Source organism: Halictus rubicundus, chromosome 17 (assembly GCF_050948215.1).
Source record: "Halictus rubicundus isolate RS-2024b chromosome 17, iyHalRubi1_principal, whole genome shotgun sequence".
In the NCBI taxonomy this organism is placed as follows: Eukaryota; Metazoa; Arthropoda; class Insecta; order Hymenoptera; family Halictidae; genus Halictus; species Halictus rubicundus.
Genome location: NC_135165.1, coordinates 7,741,666 through 7,763,211, shown reverse-complemented (window position 1 = coordinate 7,763,211; position 21,546 = coordinate 7,741,666). Strand labels below are relative to the sequence as shown.

General features: G+C 39.7%; 1 protein-coding gene across 2 annotated transcripts in view; it reads right to left on the bottom strand.

The window, feature by feature from the left end:
• The window catches only part of LOC143362381 (LIM and SH3 domain protein F42H10.3-like), a 52,241-nt gene extending 32,388 nt beyond the window's left edge, over positions 1-19,853 (bottom strand). The window contains exons 1-2 of one of the 2 annotated variants that reach the window (XM_076802472.1): positions 19,427-19,853; positions 4,266-4,360 (exon numbers count right to left, since the gene is read on the bottom strand). In XM_076802472.1, coding sequence (XP_076658587.1) covers positions 4,266-4,360; positions 19,427-19,495 — 164 coding nt within the window. In that variant the 5' untranslated portion in view covers positions 19,496-19,853. The remainder of the gene's footprint in view (positions 1-4,265; positions 4,361-19,426) is intronic. The other variant, XM_076802473.1, reaches the window with a different exon arrangement.
• Positions 19,854-21,546: the final 1,693 nt, after the last annotated feature.

Sequence of the window (21,546 nt, the reverse complement as noted above, 5' to 3'; positions counted from 1 at the left end):
TAGTATCACCAAATCGAGCGTTCGTTAATATTCTATCGGACGACTCGTTATTAGAGGATATTAAAGACTTCTGCGGTAAACACTGTAATTATGCTGTGCACCTGATTAGCGAATAGGACAACTTTGTCTTGTCATTCATGTTAGAATATAATTAACAGAGAGAGAGAGAGAGAGAGAGAGAGAGAGAGAGAGAGAGAGAGAGAGAGAGAGATACCATATCGCGTTCCTATTAAGTTCCGGAAATCGTGAAATAAGAGGATCGTTGAATGTTGATTAAAAATCGTATTTAACAGAACTTTCCACTTGGTGCTAGCCTAACGATTTCCTGGGCGTGAATGAAGTGAAAAAGTATGGGTACGGGATCATTTATCATCCTTGAAACCGGTACACATTATCGGCCCGAAAATGGTGTTGAGCTTTGCAGCTAATCGTGCCACTTGTTGCACGGTTTATCAATATGGGAATCACAATGTGTCCGTCCTTTATGCGTTTTCATTAGTTTCTTATTCTTTACATTGTTCATACAGTTTGAAATGATAGATATGAGGTAAACCAAACGAGGTTAAAAATAATTATTAATGCGTTTAAAGAAATTGTGCGTAACACTACGGATTGCACGCTACGATTCGCAATTATTCAAAAGTTACGTCTCAAGGATACCAAGTAATTTGTAAAGCGTTTCTTAGAGGCATCGACAATAAAAGTTTCTCCAGCACGCATCGCTGTCGGAGAAAAACTATTTCGAAATTCCTAGTCTATTTACATTTTTCAAGCATTAAACATTCCATTAAGAAACCTTCGGATACTTTCGTGACTCACGGCGTGCACCATTATCCTTGAAGAAATTAAGAAAGCTGAGAAACACTGGCTCTACCTACGAACAAACTTTCGCAAAAATTGGATCAACCGATCGGACACGTGGATTCGAGAGCGAAATCGTATTACATAAATGAAAAATAAATTTAATGACTCATTCCCCATAAACGGATCTCCTCAGAAACTCGATAACCCGTTTGTCAATTTTTACGGTTCCCGTGATTCTAGTGCTTCAATCATTTTTATCAACTATCCACGGTACGATAAAAATCGCACGCAGTCTTGAAGAAACTGTGAAGGAGTTATATTGTAATTCGCGCCTTTATATATTCGGCAGTCATCTGACGTGAGCCACAGAGTGTAGGGGGGCTAGATGCATGCGCTAGAACAATAGACGACTACTCAATATGGCGATTTGTAACGCGGAACGTGCAGAGCACGTGTTTCTGTAATCTAATTTAATCTTTATTAGAATAAACGCATTCGTTAAAATATATAGTAAGGAGCAAAACTGAACACACATACGACATTTTAACAAAACTAATTTTTTATTCAATATTTGCATGTAGAATACAAAAGAAACAGAGTACGTAGTATTATCTACAATCTTTTGGCTTTTCAAAACAAACTTAACATTTGTGATATTATTATTATTTCGCTTCACACAATTTTTTTTCGTGTAGTCGGTTTTCCACCGTACTAAGATTCTCGGGATTAGGAACTGTAAACACAGATTTTGTAAACAACTTGGTAGTCCATCACGGTCAATGCCACGACCAGGAGTGCAGTAGTCATTAGTTTATCGTTGTTCATGCGTTAACACGCACCAATATAACATCATGAAGCCATTATCTGAAGATATGAAGAATAATATCATTTTCGTCAAGAAAATTTGTCGTCAATCAGGGAGTTGTACGTAAGATACGGAAAAATTACTGTAGTAAAGTCCCTGCATCTTTTGGAGGCCGTCCAAAATTATTATCTTGTCAGGAGAAGAGAAGATTGACGAGATACATTACTTCAGAAATTGCAACGATGGCATCAATGGCTGCAAAGTTATTAGAAAGCGATGTTGGAAAGAAAATTAGTAAGTGGACGGCTCGAAGGGCATTAAAAGAAGACAATTTTTCAGCAATTGAGAAGAAAAAAAAACCTGCTCTATCAAAAAAGAACGTCAAGGCCCGTCTGAGTTTTGCAAGAAAATATTTAACCTGGAATATAGAGCAATGGAAAAAAGTAATTTTTTCCGGCGAATCTAAAATCAATCGAATTTCATCGGATGGACGTTCATGGTGTTGGAAGAAGCAAGGCGAACCTCTTTTACCGCGTCATGTGAAGCAAACAATAAAATTTGGTGGTGGTTCACTTATCGTGTGAGGGTTAGGTTTAGGGCGTACGGTGTAGGTTCACTACATCGAATAGAAGATACGGTGAACCAGTATACGTATAAGGATATCTTAGAAAAAAATTTACTGGAAACAATTGAAATTATGCCGGTACCAGAGTGTGATGTCGTATTCCAACATGACAACGCTCCTGGGCATTGTGCGAAGAGCGTAAAGAATTGGCTGCAAACTCAACCATTTCAAACCATGGAATGGCCTGCTCAAAGTCCAGACATAAACCCGATTGAAAATGTCTGGGCATACTTAAAAATGAAGTTACAGAATAAATATAGTGCTCCCCCAACAACGATAACTGATTTGTGGCAAAGAGTGCAGGAACAGTGGTATTCTATTACACCAGAATATTACGAAAATGTAGTATTAAGTATGCCTAAACGTATTCAGGCAATTACCAAGGTTAAAGGTTCATGGACGAAATATTAAGTGTACGAAAATCTGACATGTTTACTCAAAATTAGTTGCGGTGCAAAACCGTCTACACGAAAAAAAATTGTGTGAAGCGAAATAATAGTAATATCACAAATGTTAAGTTTGTCTTGAAAAGCCAAAAGATTGTAGATAATACTAAGTATTCTGTTTCTTTTGTATTCTACATGCAAATATTGAATAAAAAATTATTTTTGTTAAAATGTCGTATGTGTGTTCAGTTTTGCTCCTTACTGTATATCCACGCATAAACTCTAACAGAAACTGCTTCAACAATTCTCCTAAATAACTGCAACCGGCCCGTTTAATGGATTGCTCTTTTCACAGCGAAAAATAGGCGATTGCGGATAAAGGAGCAGCTGAAAGATTTCTCGTAGCAACACGTAGAACAGACGCCGTAGAAGGTGAAAGAGGAGAACAGTCTGCACATTTCCCGTGAGCAGATCTACAGGTCTGTCCAGCATCCCGGTGCTTCAGGATCCTTTCACCAGGATCCTCGAAAGAAACGTTACTGTTAGGCCACTCGCCGTTGCACCGCTACCGTGGACGCACGGCAAGGACGCGCGCGCGGCCGGTCGAAAGGAGCCCACGAGGATAAAAGGAGGATCCCTTGGAAAGCTACGACAGCCGTATATTATCCTGACCGCAGGACCGCTCGCTTTCGCTGCATCGACACGCTTGGCATGCGTTTAACTATCAAAAGACTCGCAATACCGCTCGCAGGCGAACGGTCCCGACCTTCTCTCCCGTCTGCAACACGCCTCGAAACCCGCGTCTCGTCGAATTCCAGTTTATTAGCCAGTAAATTGCTCCCTAGGACAATGATATCAGCCGGAGTCTGCACGCGAATCGTCGACCGTGCTCTAACTCGTTGGCAATTTTGTTCGCTAGCTCATGCTCGCATTTCTTTCTCCGGGAGTGCGGCTTGCAGAATTTTTCTCGGAAAGACTGATTGAGAGAAGTTTATGGAAGTTTGCAGGCTTGTTTACCTGTGTTTGAACTGTACATGTTAATTTTTTTATGTCGTTAGCACTAAAAGTGTGGTACATATTAATTCATAAATGTACGTGTGTCAAGAGCAAGTGTAGAGATCATTTTTCTTATCAGGAGGTTGTGTTTTGGGAATTTTTTTTTAAGGAAACGAAATGTTGGATTTTGATGAAACTTCGCAGGCTTGATTGTGCATATTCGGACTGCATTTATGAATTTTTTCTTTTGTATAGCTATCGTTAAAGTTGTCGTACTAATTAATTTATAAAAACAGTACAACTAAATTTTGAAGGTATTAGAATTGTTCTTTCCAGGGTTGCATTTTGAGAACTTTTTTCAAGATTACCGACCGATATACGTTTTTGAAACTTTGTAAGCTTATTTATGCATGTTTGAGCCACATTTATAAATTTTTTCATATCGCTATCGGAAAAATTCAATAGCTATTAATTAACATATCGATAGTAAGAAATTGAATAGAAAGGAGTTATGAGTATCGAAACGATCTGGCGATAATATTGTATACAGATTAGGGTTAAGAAGCAAATAGACGAAGTAGGTGCGTCCCGAATAAACTCAGGAGCGGGAAAGACAAACAGAAAAGGGCAGACGGGCTATATTACTTACGCCTCACAGTATGGCTGTTTGTTGAACCCTTTGTATGTCCGCATGTTCAGGATCATCCCGCAACCCTGACATTTGAAGCACTGTTTGTGCCATATCTGAAACAATAAAGCAGTACAAATTAGTATAATAAAATAGGAAAATGCACGAAACAGTTCCAGCATTTTTATATTTAAAAATAGAGAGATTATCGAATGTAAAATAGAAAAATTATATTCCAAAAATCGCAAACAACGCTGGATAAAATTAAATCGTTGCGACGATTTATTTAATATCCTAAAAAAATTCGATTTTACGTAATAAGGGGACAAACTATACATTAAATATTGTCAGAAAAATTGTATGAAAGAGTTTCAGTATTTTAATATTTAAAACCCTTGCGACAAGTTATTTATTATCCTAAAAAAAGTTGATTTTACGTAACAAGGGGACGAAATATACATTAAATACTATCAGAAAAATTGTATGAAAGAGTTTCAGCATTTTAATATTTAAAACCCTTGCGACAAGTTATTTATTATCCTAAAAAAAGTTGATTTTACGTACTAAGGGGACAAACTATACATTAAATATTGTCAGAAAAATTGTATGAAAAAGTTTCAGCATTTTAATATTTAAAACCAGAAAGCGGACGATGCATGGAAGATCGCAAACAGCGTCGGATAAACGCGAACCGTCCGGCGCGAACTATCGCGAACTTTCCGTCGCGCGATCCGGCGAAACAAAAGGATTCAACGACCTTTGTAGCAGTGTTACTCATCGCGGGCATCTATTATCTGCCGACGAATCCTCGGTGGCGTGCGTTTTCCGTCGTGCCGCGGCCATAGATCATAGTCGATGCGCTCTCCGGTGCTCGCCTACGCGCGTTAGATCCGTTTCGAGCGCGGTAGACAGGCGCGGTGAAATACGATCGTTTAACGTGCTCGATAAGATCGTGGACCGCGCGATCCGGCCGAGTGAAAAGCGCAATTATCGTTTGATTCCGGTGGCCAAGGTCGGAGAACCGACTTCTCTCTCTCTCTCTCTCTCTCTCTCTCTCTCTCTCTCTCCCTCTCTCTCTCTCTCTCTCTCTCTCAGAGAGAGAAGAAAAGAGAAGAGAGAGAGAGAGAGAGAGAGAGAGAGAGAGAGAGAGAGAGAGAGAGAGAGAGATCTCTCGATGGGTCAGCTTCCTCTGGGGACCTTGAACGGCGGCCTCACCACCACGACCGACCACGATTCGGCCCCAACTATACTTTGCTCTGCACTGGTCTCCGAGAAGGAGACTCTCGGATTTGAATTACAATTAGCCACGTTCTAAGAACCGCTGTCGGTACATAGATACACGGTGTCTCGGCTGACCCAGAGATAACCGAAGGCCATCGTAGGCGCTCGTTGTTCGCCGATAATTGGCAAGGCTGCCGCCTGTCGGATATGTCGAATAAGGTCGCGGATCTACAGCCGAGAATCGATCCGAAGGTCTCTGTCTCTTCTGAGCTGAACCCGCGCGCGCGCGCACACACACACACACACACACAGCCGGAAACACTGAACTGAGTCACAAGCCAGTGAGTCAACTTTGAGGACCACAAAGGGTTGGAACTGAGTCGTGAATTTTTTGCAATTTTGTTTAACCCCTTGCGGTCTCTGTCGTCCAGATTGACATTTGTCCGGTTTCTTATTTTATCGATTCACGTCACACATTCGTCAATAACGTCACAGTTACAAGGAAGTAAAACTGCAGCGTTTCTTATCTTACATTGGTCAATAGAGCTGCCTGTGGGAATATAAACGGACCGTATAATTTTCCAACGAGTTCCGAAGTAAAGGGTTAAATTTAAAGGACAGAGCACATCTTGAGCTGGTTAATTTGTTCAAGTAGAAATCAGATATCACGGAAAATTGTTTTTCTTAGCTGATTCCGTGCCATAAACGCATAAGGATCCGCTGTTTAAGTGCAATTGAACTGCAGATTTCTGTGCAATTTAGATTAGATAAATCGGAAAGAGTGGAACGCTTCTTTCGCGGATTAGCCCTGTCTCCTACTGTTGAGAATTTTTATTTTGAACATCGCGGTACAATTAATTAGTTTCCGAATAGAGGAATAACAGACTGGAAATTTTACAGCTCTGACAAGAAAACGACAGGTCGAAATTGCAACACTGGACTCAACTTTCTGCCCAGGGCGGCGCCATTGCAAAACCTGGGAAACAAGAGACCGGAAACTGAAAGGCGGGGCCTCGATCCGCGTTAACGATCGTTTCGAAAAGTCCACTTTGCCAACAGTTACGACATTCTACCGCTAATCAATAGTTGAACGCGATCAACTATCATCGTTTAGATCGACCTGTTCGCCGGCTAACTTTGCGCCGTTAGGAACGTGCTGACGGAATCGGCATACATGATCCTATAATTAGTATAATTTTCAAGAGTTGCTTCGAGTAACTAATAATCCATACAAACAACTAATTAGATACAGAAAAGCGTAGGGTAATCGGGAATTTAACAACCACGAATTAAGATAAAGACTGGAGTACACGGTTACTATTTAAATAAATTAACATTAATGGAAAGATTATAAACAGTAGTAAAAACATTTCTGGAATCAATGAAGATAAAGACTATTACATAAATGGACGATAAGACTAATCTAAGCAATACAAAATCTGAAAGAAAAGTCTTCCATTCATCAGGCAACTTTCTTAGTGAATAATTAACCCTTTGCACTCGAGTGGCGACTCTGAAGCACCACTAGAAATTGTTGTGGCATTATTTCAAAGAAATTACAACAAATATTACAATGTATTTGTTACATTACAAAATTTGTATTTAACAGATTACTAAACATATATTATATGTGGAAATCTGATCAGTTTCGTATGACTAAAATGAAAATATTCTAAGACGGAAGAGAAAAATTTAGTTTTAGAATGAAAATAGCGCCGAGTGCAAAGGGTTAACACAATTTTTAACCTAGTCACGTATAAAAATTCACAAAAATAGTTTCAACATACACAAATAAGTCCGCAAAGCTCCGTAAAGCTATCTCATTGATTTTCTCAGAAAAAAATTCGCAAAGTGCATCCTGCACCGGACGAGATCACAAGATGAAAATGATCGAGCAACAGAATTTTAATATCTGAAAGATCCCCGATGATTTACGATTTAGCAAGCAAAAGAGCGAGCAGGAAGGATTCGGAACGATCGATCAGAGGAATCCTCGGCGTCCAGAAAAAGGAAAAGAAGAGGAGAGAAGTACCGCGCGTGCAAGTACCACTTCGCGCGCCGGCAATGGCGCATTCGCAAACGCGGCACGTTTCGATTTCTAGACGATGCAGGTCGTCAGTGTCAATCCGTGAGCCGGGACGGCGGAATGCAGCGTGCACTGAGTGCAACGGTACCTTATTTGTATCGCTCGGCCAATGTTAATCGTGCGAGGAACACGGCTGTTCCCAGCGAACGACGTTGCATTCGATCCGACGACGTCCGACGCGCCTGCATCGAGCACGTGGATCTCGTTGCTTCAATTTAGTTGCAATTAGTTGGCCGCGATTAGCGGTAATTACCGTGGTCCCGCTTTTCGAGTCGTCCACGGAACAGTTAGCCGACGGCCGAACCCTCGGACTCGATTTTCAAATTGCTCGATCAGTACCTACAAACTATACGATTTTAAATAGGAAAATGATCATTAAGAAATTCGTTTATAGTTCTGCGTTGTGCAATTTTGTCTGCTTTAACAGCCTGCAAAGCTTCAAAATATTCTCAAAGCGCACTTTCCAAAAGAAAACTGTCCATACTCCGAAATTGAGAATTTGTGCTACTCTTACTTACATGAATTAATAAGTACGATAATTTTAACGATAACAGTACGAAAAAATTCATAAACGTAGATCAAACGTGCACAAATAAGCTTGCAAAGTTTCAAGAAATTCCATAGTTCTGTTTCCTTAAAAACAATTCTCAAAGCACACCCTCCAAATGAAATCTGTTCATACTCCAAAATTGAGAATTTGTGCTACTCTTACTTACATGAATTAATACGTACGATAATTTTAACGATAACAGTACGAAAAAATTCATAAACGCAGATCAGACGTGCACAAATAAGCTTGCAAAGTTTCAAGAAATTCCATCGTTCTGTTTCCTTACAAACAATTCTCAAAGCACACCATCGAAAAGAAAAATATTCATTCCCCAAAATCGAGAAATCGCTCGTGCTATTCTCTCATTTATGAATTAACGAGTACTGCACCTTCGAAGGTAACAACCCCAAAAAATTCACAAATATAGTTGAAACATAGACGAACGAACCTGTCAATTTTCGCAAAATTTCACCGGTCAGTTTTCACGAAAAAAATTCGCACTCTTAGAAGAGGAAATGCTTTTTTTTTTTTCAAGCTTTGCAACTTGAAACAAAGTAGTTCGGAAAACGACATTAACGTAAGAAATCGATGAAAATAAAGACACGGGGGCCGAAGTGGAGCGAGAATAAATCACGGTTGACCCACGTAGAAATATTCTGGAGGCTCGTGTCCATATTTGATTCTCGTTCCTCTGGCCTCTTGCGAAACGAGGACCGGGCTGTAGCGCGACCGAAAAACATTCGAAAAACGAGTGAAAGTGCACCCTGTCAGCGTTTCGCGCCGCGGTCTGTTTGTAAATATTACCTGTGGATACGAGATCCGAGCGCAAACATTGTAATTGAGTAATCGAGCTGAATCGCCGCGGATCCTCGCGTCATCGTTCGATTGCGCGAATTCAATCATCGACGGGAATGACGAACTCTGTCTGCCGGTCACGTATATATGTACACACATGGACGAAATCGTTTATTACCTTTATCTTTATCGCGAGACCCCTCGATGATTCAATTAACTCGGCTGATCTGCCTCCGCTCGAGAGCAGAGCAAATAAATTTTATGCTCGGGGACCATTGTGCCGGATCACGATCTGCAGCGGGATGCTGGAGTCAAGTGGAAATTCATATTCCCCCGAATGATTTTGTAATCGATTCATTTTTCAAATTAAACAGATTTGCGACAATATACATCTTTCGTACAATCGAACCGCCATAGCATTGCGAAAAATCACAATTTTTCAACGAAAAAGTACTCTTCAAGGATTGGGAAATATGACCATAAAATTTTAAGCTGATAGCTTCGTTAGTTATGTCTTAAAAAATTCCGGTTGCCGCATAAATTTATTACGCTCAGAATAACAGCCTCAGGTACAGGTGTACCTTATCCAGATTTTCTATTTTAATTTTGTTTAGAATAAATGGAGTATGTTTTCAACTGGCATGCATTCTACAGAACGCTGAAACCACGCAACACAGTGTTTCCTTTGTGCAAAGGAGACATTAAAAAGTAATTGAACAGTTTCGCTGCATACATTTCTTAAAGTGGTCAATTACGTTTAATCACCCTGTATTATTCTCGGTTAAAGAGGCGCACGCATAAATGCTTCCAATCTATCTGGAATCTTATCGGGAAGAGTAATTGTATAAATCAAATGTATAACGATGTTGGGGTCGCTGCTGATTCTTTTCGCAGATATGTATTATACGTTTGTGATTCTTTATCTGGTGCTGAATGATAACCAGCAGTCGGAACCACAGTTTATAACTCGTATCGTGATCTATAATTTGTCGGTGTTGGAGAGTGTTCCTTCGGCAAAATGAATAAGTCCATTCTGCCGACGGACGATATAAGCCGCCAATTACACGACACCGAGTTTCGTCGACTTGAATTAAAGTTCATTCTGCTACCGTAAGTTCGAATCAAAATGTTCGATTCTTAATTTGACCACGGGTGTTCGTACATTCCTAAAACGCACATTAAAGAATCAAAAAAAAAATATTACACTGATAAACAATTTTAAGAAAGCACAAAAGTCTAGGAAATCTTTTAAAGCACATTAAAATTCCCTGTACAAGAAACTTTTACGTTTACAAATTATTATTGAACTGACTACAGGTGTATGTGCATTTTTAATCGGTACAACAAAGAACTTAAAAAAATACGGCACTGCTAAAAATTTCGTGACAGCACAAATGTATAGTACAATTTTTAAGACAGTTAAATTCCCAGTACAAGATACAAATTAAATAAATAAACCCTTTGCGGACTAGGATTTTCTGAAATTCAAATACCTTCCTCAGAGAACTAGACAGCAAAAGCTTTAAATAAAATATGTGCTGATCCATTGGCACATGCATAATTAAATTATACATTTAAGTACTTCAGAAATGAAATACATGATCCAAAAGTTGTAAAGATTGCCGGTCAACTCTGTATTAGTGCAACTTCGCATAAATGTTTCATCGAATAATTTATCGGGTGGATAAGAGTGACTTGTTCACCGTGTCCAAAAATATTTTCGTTCGATAAAGCTAAAGTTAACTCGACAGATTGCAACCCGCTGCGCTGGTGGTACATAGTGCGCAACGTTTGATATTTAACGGGTCGCAAAGGTCGCCGGAGATCATTCGGCTGTCATTGTTGCGGACGAGCAGCAACCATAATCCGGCAATTTGCTATAATACGATCGAGCTTTCACTTTCGTCGACGACGACGACGACCATGTAGATTTGGTCTCGATATACGTAATTCCGCTGCGCACTTTTACCAGCTGATCCAATTTCCTGCGATGCACTTTCTTCGTCGGGTGCAATGGCCGCCATTCGTACTGATCACGGTTATTTAACGACTGATCGTGCTCTTACGGGATTATTATTATTTCGTCGCAGTTGCCAGGTTTTTCTTCCTATGCCGAAGACGTATTTCGAATTTATGAGACAATTTTCAGGTGTGCACGGTAAAAGATTATGTATAATAAAGTGCTTTTAACCAATTCGATGTGTTTAGCAAATACATTTAATTTTATGTTTCGAAGTTTATTTCGAGAATGAAATGTGCTGGCTAATTAGGGTGAGATTGCAAAATTTTTATGCGAAATAAAAATGTTTTGTATCGAATGCAAGAGACAGGGACAAAATAAAAATATCGCTCTTATTCGTTTTTGTCCACAGTCTGGAGACGATTAATTTATAATTTTATCGAAAGATTCAACGAAAACAATTTTTGTAAAAATTATTTTAGATTGCAGCAGTGTTAAAAATATTCCTGACACTGAATAAAATAAAAATTGTCCTTCTCAACAAACAGGAGTAAAATAATAATTGTTTTTCCGCTTTTAACAAGCTCAACATGTTAAAAGTGATGTAACGATGTTTTAAAATTCCTCCGACATTTTTACCATGTCTTATGTCATCTCTTAACAAAGACAATATACATACGCAACATGTAAATAAACATTGCGAATTTATTTTCCGTCCAAAAACTTCCAATCATTCGCGAATGACGCAAACATAATTGATACGATTTTCGGAGTTCTGATTAGCAATTGAACATGCCAACGAACGAAGTCAACAAAAGTGGATAACAAAATGAACTCATGACCGTTCAAATAGGTCATTGGTAAACTTTTCCGCGAAGGAGATTCACGAGGAGAGTTCTTGGTTTCTTTTTTCCACTAAGAGTCGGTTATGTTTTATCGTTCTTGTAACGCATGACGCGGAGACCATTTTTTTCCTGGTAAGAGGTGTCTAGTAGATGTTACTCGCGTACGCAGAATAATTATACGCGCTTTCGCAATAGACAGTGGGAAACAACCGGATGCCGCGTCGCATCGTTGGCATAACAGAAATTTCTAATGGCTGAAACCGCGATTCAGGGATCCGAGAAAGTAAAAGGCTTCTTCTATTCCCGTCGAATTCCCGGTTGTTGCCTCAGACCATTTGTTACACGATCATGTAATCTTCTAAAAATAATCGTCCGCTGAGAATTTCTCGACGACTGTAATCAAAATCGCGTAAACCTGCTCGCGATACAATTCGAATTTTCTACGCGGAGTCGCTTGGAGATCCTGGAAAATCAAGTGTAGTTGTCATGCTCTGAATTTTAGGCTTGACGACATTTCTGTGGCATGAAAAAGCGGTCAATCTTCGCGACAATTATGTATGAAAGTCGGGTTAAGTCTGGCTTGAGCTGTAATCAATTGTATTTCATTAAAAAACCCTTGTCTTGAGTTACGATCAACTGTATTTCTGAAATGAGAAAATCGCTATCCCCTCTTCTTTTTCTTCATCCGAAATACGACGAAAGCCGGTCCCGAGCCATCGCCTTATATCGAAAGAAAAAGATTTATAGTGAAATATCGGCGTGGGTCACAAATGACTCCGGCACAGGCCTAGAGCTCGTAGGAGTCCGAGGGTTAACAAATCTTGCAGTTTCATATCTCTTTTCACTGCAACAATTATCACATAATATTTTGCGAAGATAAATTTAAAGCCTGCAGATAACAAAAGATCTGATAAAGTTAAAAAATGATTAACGTTTCGAAATAGTAACCTACGCCTGCAATCTAACAAAAAAGAAATATAAAGAAATAGTGTTTTTGATGTTCTAACGCACTAACAAAAATTATCACAAAATATTTTGCGAAGATAAATTTAAAGCCTGCAGATAACAAAAGATCTGATAAAGTTAAAAAATGATTAACGTTTCGGAATAGTAACCTACGCCTGCAATCTAACAAAAAAGAAATAAAATGAAATAGTGTTTTTGATGTTCTAACGCACTAACAAAAATTATCACAAAATATTTTGCGAAGATAAATTTAAAGCCTGCAGATCACAAAAGATCTGATAAAGTTAAAAAATGATTAACGTTTCGAAATAGTAACCTACGCCTGCAATCTAACAAAAAAGAAATAAAATGAAATAGTGTTTTTGATGTTCTGACGCACTAACAAAAATTATAATTGTTTAATTAGAACTGGGTGCGACATAATGCGAAACTAAAATCGCGTGGGACCCAGCAGAGTTGAATAACTTCAAATCGCACGAAGTGAAGAAGCGGTCAAACGAGTCTTACGGGAATTAATGTTTCTCCTTCGCTTAATTGACAGTTCTTGCTTGGCTAATTAATAACCAAACAGCTTATCGCAAGATGCTCAGTCCCTGCTGGTTCGTGTTAAATGAGCAGAGACGGGAAAGATTGTGGACGGGAGATGATAATGGAAATCGATAACAGAAAATAGAAATGTTTGTGATCCGGAACTGGAATGAGCTCGGACGCCACGGCTGATCGAAAACATAGATGGTGGTGTAAGATCGACGTATTTTTGATACGACGTAGGCGCAACAGGTTGCGAATGACTCCCACCTGTTGCAATCGTACGCCAGACCCACGCGCAACGAGCAACCTCCGACTGGAATTCGATTACAATTTCACCGAACCCTGTTCTTCTTGGGAACCATAACCTGTGCTGCGATACGGCCGAAGGAAAAGTTCGCTTTCGAACGGAAGGATACGTTTCCTAGCATATTTTTTGCTGTGAATATACACTTCTTGCTGCTTCCTGTCAACGCTTGGAGGCACGAGGTCGATTTCAGGTGCAATTCTGATGAATTCGTGCTGCAAACCTTCGAATTCACAAGCAACATTCGAACACAATATTTCTGCAGACTGCAGACTTGTATGCAAAATAAAAATTGTTTAATCGTCAGATACAGTAGCCACATAAACATTCACTTCATTTCTCAGCGGTTTTCATCGGTGGAAAATAGTGCAACAGCATTTATAAATGGCTTCCACCGATCTTCATTCGATCCACGCATTTTTGTCATAAAGTTTTAATTCACTTTCCAACAGAGTTCAGACTGTAACCACCAAGTTCAAGCTTTAATTTCAATTTCAACGATTAATTACAGTCTCTGATAATATTTTAACTTTGAATTACAATCTAAACATTCAGAGGATAAGCTGAAATACAAACGTGTACTCTAATCGATAAAATCGAACTGAAGCTTCGCGATTGAAAGGGAGATTCTAGTTTCGAAGGGAAAAGCGCACGTTCGCAGGCCCGAAACGCGCGTCCAAATAAATTATTTGTTTCACGGCCACGCCTTAATTCGATAGCCGCGCACACGAAAAGGGACAGCAATAATATCGTGGGTAGTGGGTGAAAAAACAAAAAAAAAGCGGCGGGCGGTTCCTCTTCATTAATGGGACGTGGATTAATTGCCGCTACACCAGGATGCGTCTGGCGCATATGCGGGTCGGGTAAGTCGAAACGAGACGCTGTTCGAGCGCAGTGCTGTTCTCGATTATAACGAGATCGAACAAATAATGAACTTACTCGACAAACGTACACCTAGCAGTAAACACAGCAGAGTGCATATATCGCAAACATAAGTGCAAACACAAAAGTACCACGCAGTTCTAACATAAATAATAGATTAATCTGATCGCTTCTAGACCGTTTCGAGCGACTGCATTTAGTCGCGCGGCTCCTCCGATGCGTACAGCCTCGTTTCGCGAGTAAAAACGAAAAGCGAAGCGGCGGCCAGCTTCGCCTCGCTTTTAATTATTCGTTGGTGCGCTTTAATTCGCCTGTTCGCTCCGTTGACCGCGCTCCCCGAGCGAACGTTTCACTCTTTCGTTCGAGGCCCTCCGAGGAGGGACCGAGAGGAACGGAAATGGCGGACGAACGGCCGAAGAAAGAGAGAAAAAGGGAAAGAACGAAGAGGGCGGGATGAGAGACGGAAAGGAGCCGTTCTATACGCCATTCACAAGCGTGCGAGTACGAGCACGAGCGAGGCGAGTAACGAGCAGTCGCCGCCGCCGCAGACCAGGGACAGGAAAAATCGGCGAGCGTGCTAACGGAGCTCTATCTTTCGCAGAAATAATCATTTCATTCTTCGCGAGCCTTCATTTTCCTCTCAAACACAATTTTAGTCGATTTATCTAATCGGAAGCTTCCGAATTAAATCAAAAGAACTGCCCCGGTCCTTCGAGGACGAGAATAAAGCAAGAGTTAAATTGAGAAAAAGTTGTTACGTTCAGTGAAAATCTAGTTAACATTGCTTGGAAATATCCCTCTATGCACTCTTTGCCCGAGAACTTACCCACTTTCTGTTTTCAGATACTCCTAAATTATTTGTATATTGTGATTTAATCTATAAGGTTACTTCCTCCAAGTAGGATGCCTTATGCAGGATTCTTCCGTGCGTTCCAGAACATTTGTCCTCGGCGGTTTTTAATTTTGTTCGCCATAATGTGCTGGTATTGATAGAAGCACGCAACTAGGAGCAACCCATTAAATCTTCAAAGCGTGAGACAAGCGCCCTACAGAAGGCTACCAAAATATACAAGATGGCGGTAGGAGTTACATCAACATCTTAATAGGAAACTACCGAAGATTACAAGCAAGGCATAGAACACTCCAAAAATATACGACTCGACTACAAAGAGGCGTGGAGGTAGAATTTAGAAAACCAACGTGGCGATTGCGTATCTCGATACATCCAAATTTAGGAGAGGTCGCCTCTTCTTGACTCGAGCCTGTTTTCCGCCTACGCGGTTCCGGGCTTGTTAGAATCTTATGCTTCTTAAATTGCCCCTTTCAGAACCAATAGAAATTAAATACTCGTTTATCCAACCATTTTGGTCGCGGGATATTTAACAGTAAACCTGACCACCGCCGTAATGACCGGTTTCAGACTTTTTCTCTGACAATTATTCAAATTGTACAAATGCCTTCATGAGAATTGATTCATACTTTATTCAAGTACATATTATAATAAAAATCTAAATAATTTCAGTCTTATTATTTTTATAAGACGACACAATTAATGCTCATTAGTGTAAACGCATTATCTACAATTATTCCATAATTTTTGGAAGTCTTCAGGAGCAACAGAAACTAAACCAACAACTCAACGACTAAATCTAATAATTTCGTTTCGGGTTATCGTGTAAAAGAAGATTTGAAGCTTCCATTCGGTGCAGCACAATTATTCAAAATTTACGTAATACGCTTCCGGGGACATAAATTGCTCTATAATTTTTGGAAGTCTTGAACAGCAACAGAAACTAAACCAACAACTCAACGACTTAATCGAATAATTTCGTTTGGGATTGTTGTGTGAAAGAAGATTTAAAGCTTCCATTTACAGCTCAATTATTGACAAATTATGCGATACGCTTCCGGGGACACAAATTGCTCCATAATTTTTGGAACTCTTCAACAGCAACAGAAACTAAACCATCCTAATAATTTCGTTTGGGGTTATCGTGTATTAACGAAGATTTGAAGCTTCCATTTGGTACAGTAAAATTATTGAAAAATTATGTGATGCTTCCGGGGACATAAAGAGTTAAGCGCGATGCACCGTACACAGCAATAAAAATTCTCAACACGGAATTGGTTGTTACCATTCCACGGAAAGCTTGGCGCGCAAATATTTGACTTGCTAGCAGACGTTTCGCCTGGAAATAGTAGGATGACGCGTTTTCAAATACGCGTTCAAGTGCTCCGCGACGATGCAACGTCGTTAACGAGTTCACTTTGGCGGAAGTGTTTTGCGTATAGTGCATCGTGCGCTGTAGGAAACTGCACGTGCCGAGTTCGTTGCTATTGACGCGGTAGCTAACCCACTGACATTTCCACAAAGACTTTTCAATGACTCGGTTGTTACTGGAACGACTTCCCCGGCGAGTCTTCACCCCTTCAAGCCGCCAGACTCGCCAGTTTCTTCACACGAAAGTGGACTATGGATTTTCAAAATTTTAGAAATCAGTTACGGGAAGCAGGTGCCAAGTAAAAAATTATGTCCCCTTTTAAATGTTCTTAAACAAAGAATATGCTCTGTCCAGGTGATCGAAGTTCGAATAATGGAGATTCCACAGGAAGGTCCACGAAAGGGTCCCATGTGTACAGCGTTTCAGTCTCGGAAGATTAGCCAGAGGGAGGAGCCAGGTCATTTCTGACCTGCACTAAAATTTTCCATTAGAGTATTTTAGAATCACTCGAAAAACGTTCATCTTCCCATGGGGAACATTTATGCGAAGCGACAGATGGAGGGAAAGCTCGACAATTTCAACTCTCCACCATTTTTAACAATTCTCGTATACCTTTCCAATTTTATATTCTTTAAACAGGAGGATGTTATTTTAAATATTTTCGAGTAACTAAGCAAACTAAACTTACTTTGTAACACAGGCTGGCCCTGTCTAAAAAGAAATTTACAATGACAAATATAGCCCTCCCCCGACAAAATTTTGCAATAATACATTTGGAAAAATCACTCGCGCAAAATCGAAATGCTCCATCTGGAAATGAAAATATTTTGTTTGGAATAAAGGCAGCTTTGTCAAAATATTGCGCTTCCTTCTTTGAACGCACTTGCAAAAATCGCTGGAGCAAGTTCAAAATGTTTCACCTAAATCTCTGGACGGAATAGAAATGTTCTGAGCAGCTTCCTATGAAAAATATTATTTGAAGCGAGTGCTTGGTAGGTTGAATGGTGCCGGGAGTATTTTTTCTGCGAATGTTAGCCAGCTCTGCGCTTCAGTAAGCGGAACTGAACGGGAACGGTACATCCAACGATCTGTTGCAAAAAGCCTGCTCACCACGCGATCCGCTCGCGCAGCGGGATCGTTCTCAAAGGATCCTCCAAGAAAAGGACGTGCACCAGAGAACCACCAGGTAAACTTGAACGAGAGAAAGGACCTCTTATTGAGCCGATGGATTCGTGGTCGAACCTCGGATTGCTCCGTGCCTGTTCAACTGAAAGAACGTGAAACGCTTATGGCTCGAACCTTATCTCCCGATTAGAGATTACGGATTTAATTATCAGCGCAAAGTCCGTCTGGTGTGGATCTAGTGTAATTCTGACGTGAAACAATTGTACCATTAGTGTGAAATAGAAATAGCGGTTGAGAACCTTGAGCAACCGGAGACTCAAGGATATTTTCATTGACGACCAAAAAACAGCTTTGTTATAGGTCTTGAGGTATACGTTGTTCCTTTCGGAGCGTTTAATTATTTATTTATTACCAATTACTGTGCCTGTATTATTAAAGCATAATGAATATTAAAAAAGAGATACATAACATATATATTAACTGATTTTAATGAAAAAAATTTAATATCTCTTTTTCAATATTCGTTATGCTTTAAAAATAAGTATAATTAATATGGGTACAGTAATTGCTATTAATTAAATGGAAATTATTCCTATGGCAATAATTCACTAGTTTACTACAAATCTCATAAAACCATAATTAAAAAATTAGTATAGCGATATTGTACGCTCCCTTGAGTCGAAATAAACCCTAAAACGACGAATCCTAATTGACAAATGCAGGATCAATTTGGATCCACAATAATTCGACAGAATCACACGCTTGTATTTTTTGAAAAGGTTTTCTATTTGTTTAATTCACAAATTATCTGCGTCTGTAATGAATTTCTATAAAATTTCATTGAATTGCTGCAAGAGTTGTTATTATTGTATGAAAATTTAATTCTTACAGTTTATTTTACAAAGGAAGATATCTCGGGTTCATCAATGGTCACAGTCACAATAGCTGTCCACCCTACTCCCGGCACAAAACATGTGTGTTACCGGAACCCGGTGGACATCTAATATGACTGTTGATGCGTCTCAGGTTTCTTATTTCAAAAAACAAATCACAGTTACCGTGTTATATCTAATCTCGCTATGCTATACATATATGTTAGTTCGTATCTACAGCCTTATTAATCTTTTAACAGTCGGCGTGGAAAAATGTTTAATAATATCGAACAAGATCTTCTATCGTCACTGGAAAAACATAAAATTGTAATTCCTCGTCGGAATAATACCATCAGCAGAGTAAATACTATTTGTTCGATTCCATATTCTCGTTTCAGTAATTATTCTTTTATCAATTGACAATAAATATCACGGGGTCCGAATAGACCCAGCAATCGCAGGCGAGAGATAACCTCTCGGCCGCGATCTATCGATCAGAATCAATCTTAAAACCAAATTTAAAATCACCCTCTAAACATTAGAACGATAAAACAGAATGTTCGCGGACTTTTCAAGAAATTCCCTGATCAAGATCATTATGTATTCACAAACAGAATACGATAGGATCAACTGACGCTCGCGTCAACTTCCCGAGACCTGTTTCGTCAGACGCAACAATGCTACTTGCAGAGAACGAAAGCAAAGCTACAGTATACTATTTACACTTCCCAGCAGGATGCGTTTCCTCGCCGGGCAAAATAAATTCGCTAAGATCACTGCTGGAACGATCACTGTGTTTCGTGTTTGCGGCGGAAAGACGTACCTTGTCGAGGCACTTGAGCTCCTCGATCGGGTAGACCGTTTTCTCGCAGCGGGCACACGTCTTGCTCATCTTCTGCTTCTTCTTCCTCTCCTCTCCGTCGGTCGTTCGAAGTCGCAGTTCCGCGTACGTGTGTATCTCTCTTCGTATTCTTCGTCCTCACGAAACACTGCGCGTACGTAAAAGGAACACGTGCAACACTAAGGACACATCAGCGCGGCCCAAATCGCGTCGCTGCCGATCCAGAGAAATCGATGATTCTTATTGAACTCGCGATCTGCGATTGATCTACGATCGTTCGCGTTTGCTCGATCACGGGACAACTGGCTCGGGAAAATCCACGCCAAACAGCAAATCGAGATCGGGATGCACGGGTGCCACAGAGCCGCACCAAACTGCACTGCCCTCTCGTCCTCGTCTAGCCACAAAAACTCCTTGAGTGACAGTAATGGTGGGGTACCGTACTAGTCAAACCACCGTCCGAGACTCTTCTCCAAGTTCCAAGTCTACACTTTTCTTGCGGAAACAGGCCTTGAACCTGAACATTCAATTAACTGTATCGCACCAGACTGATTTTAATGGGTTTCGAAACAATTTCTGACGGGTGTTTATTGTCGCTAAACTTGACTATCCATGCGCTGCTGGGTCGGTAAAGTAGAGCGGCTGGAGAATTCTGGATAACTGTAAACAGAATTTATAGAATTGTTTGTTTCGAATTTGGATTGTTAGATTTATAAGAGAATGTTGTAGGGTGTGTGTATTTAAAGGGTGAAATTGTGGAGGAATTTCTAAAGAATACATTTTGAGTGGAAAGTGTTTGAACTGGAGATGGGATTGGCACACTGCGCTAATCAATGGAGTAATGCGCGATGTGGGAATTTATTTATATTAGTGTTTTTACGGTATTAGAACTAAGGTTGGATCGTTAATGCACATTTATTGTTGCGTTTGTATACTTCAGATGAATGTAACGTTGAGAAATAAGATGTCCATAAATGATGGAATATCGATAAAGTTGTTTCCTGCTGACCAAATATAAAAATGGATTTTTTTTGTTTGCGATTTGTTTCTTTATATTTGGCGTGTCTAGGTTGTATTACTTTGGATGCCGAGTAATGTACAACAATTTTTTATTATTTTTTTTTTTCTTTGTTATCGATATCCCGCAAACGACCTGTCACCTAGTGCCCTCTATGCACCCATGTTTTCATCAATAATCATAACAATAGACCGGTTGTAGAATTCTCTCATCTAGTCTCTGATATTCTGTTACTTATATTTCTTCTGATTAAATCCCTTGAGACGAAGATTTTTCTAAATATTCCTGTATATTTAAAATATTTTTATGATTTTTCTGATCCATCTATTTTTCGTGTAGATTTAGTTAGAGTGTTTCCATGATAGATGGCGAGAGCTTTGCGATGTCCATGGCAAGCCAATTTTTAAAAAAACTATGATCATAAATAATTATGAAGTTGTGAATAGAATACATCAATCAAATATACAGGGTGACCCACATAACTCTGAACAGCTCAATATCTCGAAAACTATGCCATCGATTTTAAAGTTCTTAGTCTTAAATTGCATGGAACTGAAGGGCCTTTCTGACTACATAAACGTGAAGTGGCCTCCCTTCCCCTTTAACGGGGGAGGGGAGGTACCTTTGTAATTTTAAATGGAACCCCCTATAAAATGTTACATATTTAGATTCTACCGGAAAAAACAAGTCAATTTTGTCTGAAACATTTTTTTGTCAGATACTTCCATGATGAGATATAACAGTTTGAAGTTTCGAGTTGTAGGTACTTGAAGCGCTCGGAAATAGCGTTATGGAATTATACGCGCTTGAGTCCTTTGCTTATTCGTGAAGAAATAAAATGCACTTTAAATTAAATGTTCAAAATGTCCACCACGGGCTTGTAAACATTTATTTACTCGAAACATCCAAGTTGTTCTAACATTTTTTAACATTTCGGGAGTCACTGAAGCGCAAGCGTCGCGTATTCTTTGTTTCATATCCTCTTTTGTCGTCGGTGGTTCAAACATAACTTTGTCATTTACATATCCCCATAAGCAAAAATCTAATGGTGTTAGATCGGGGGATCGAGGAGGCCATTGACGAG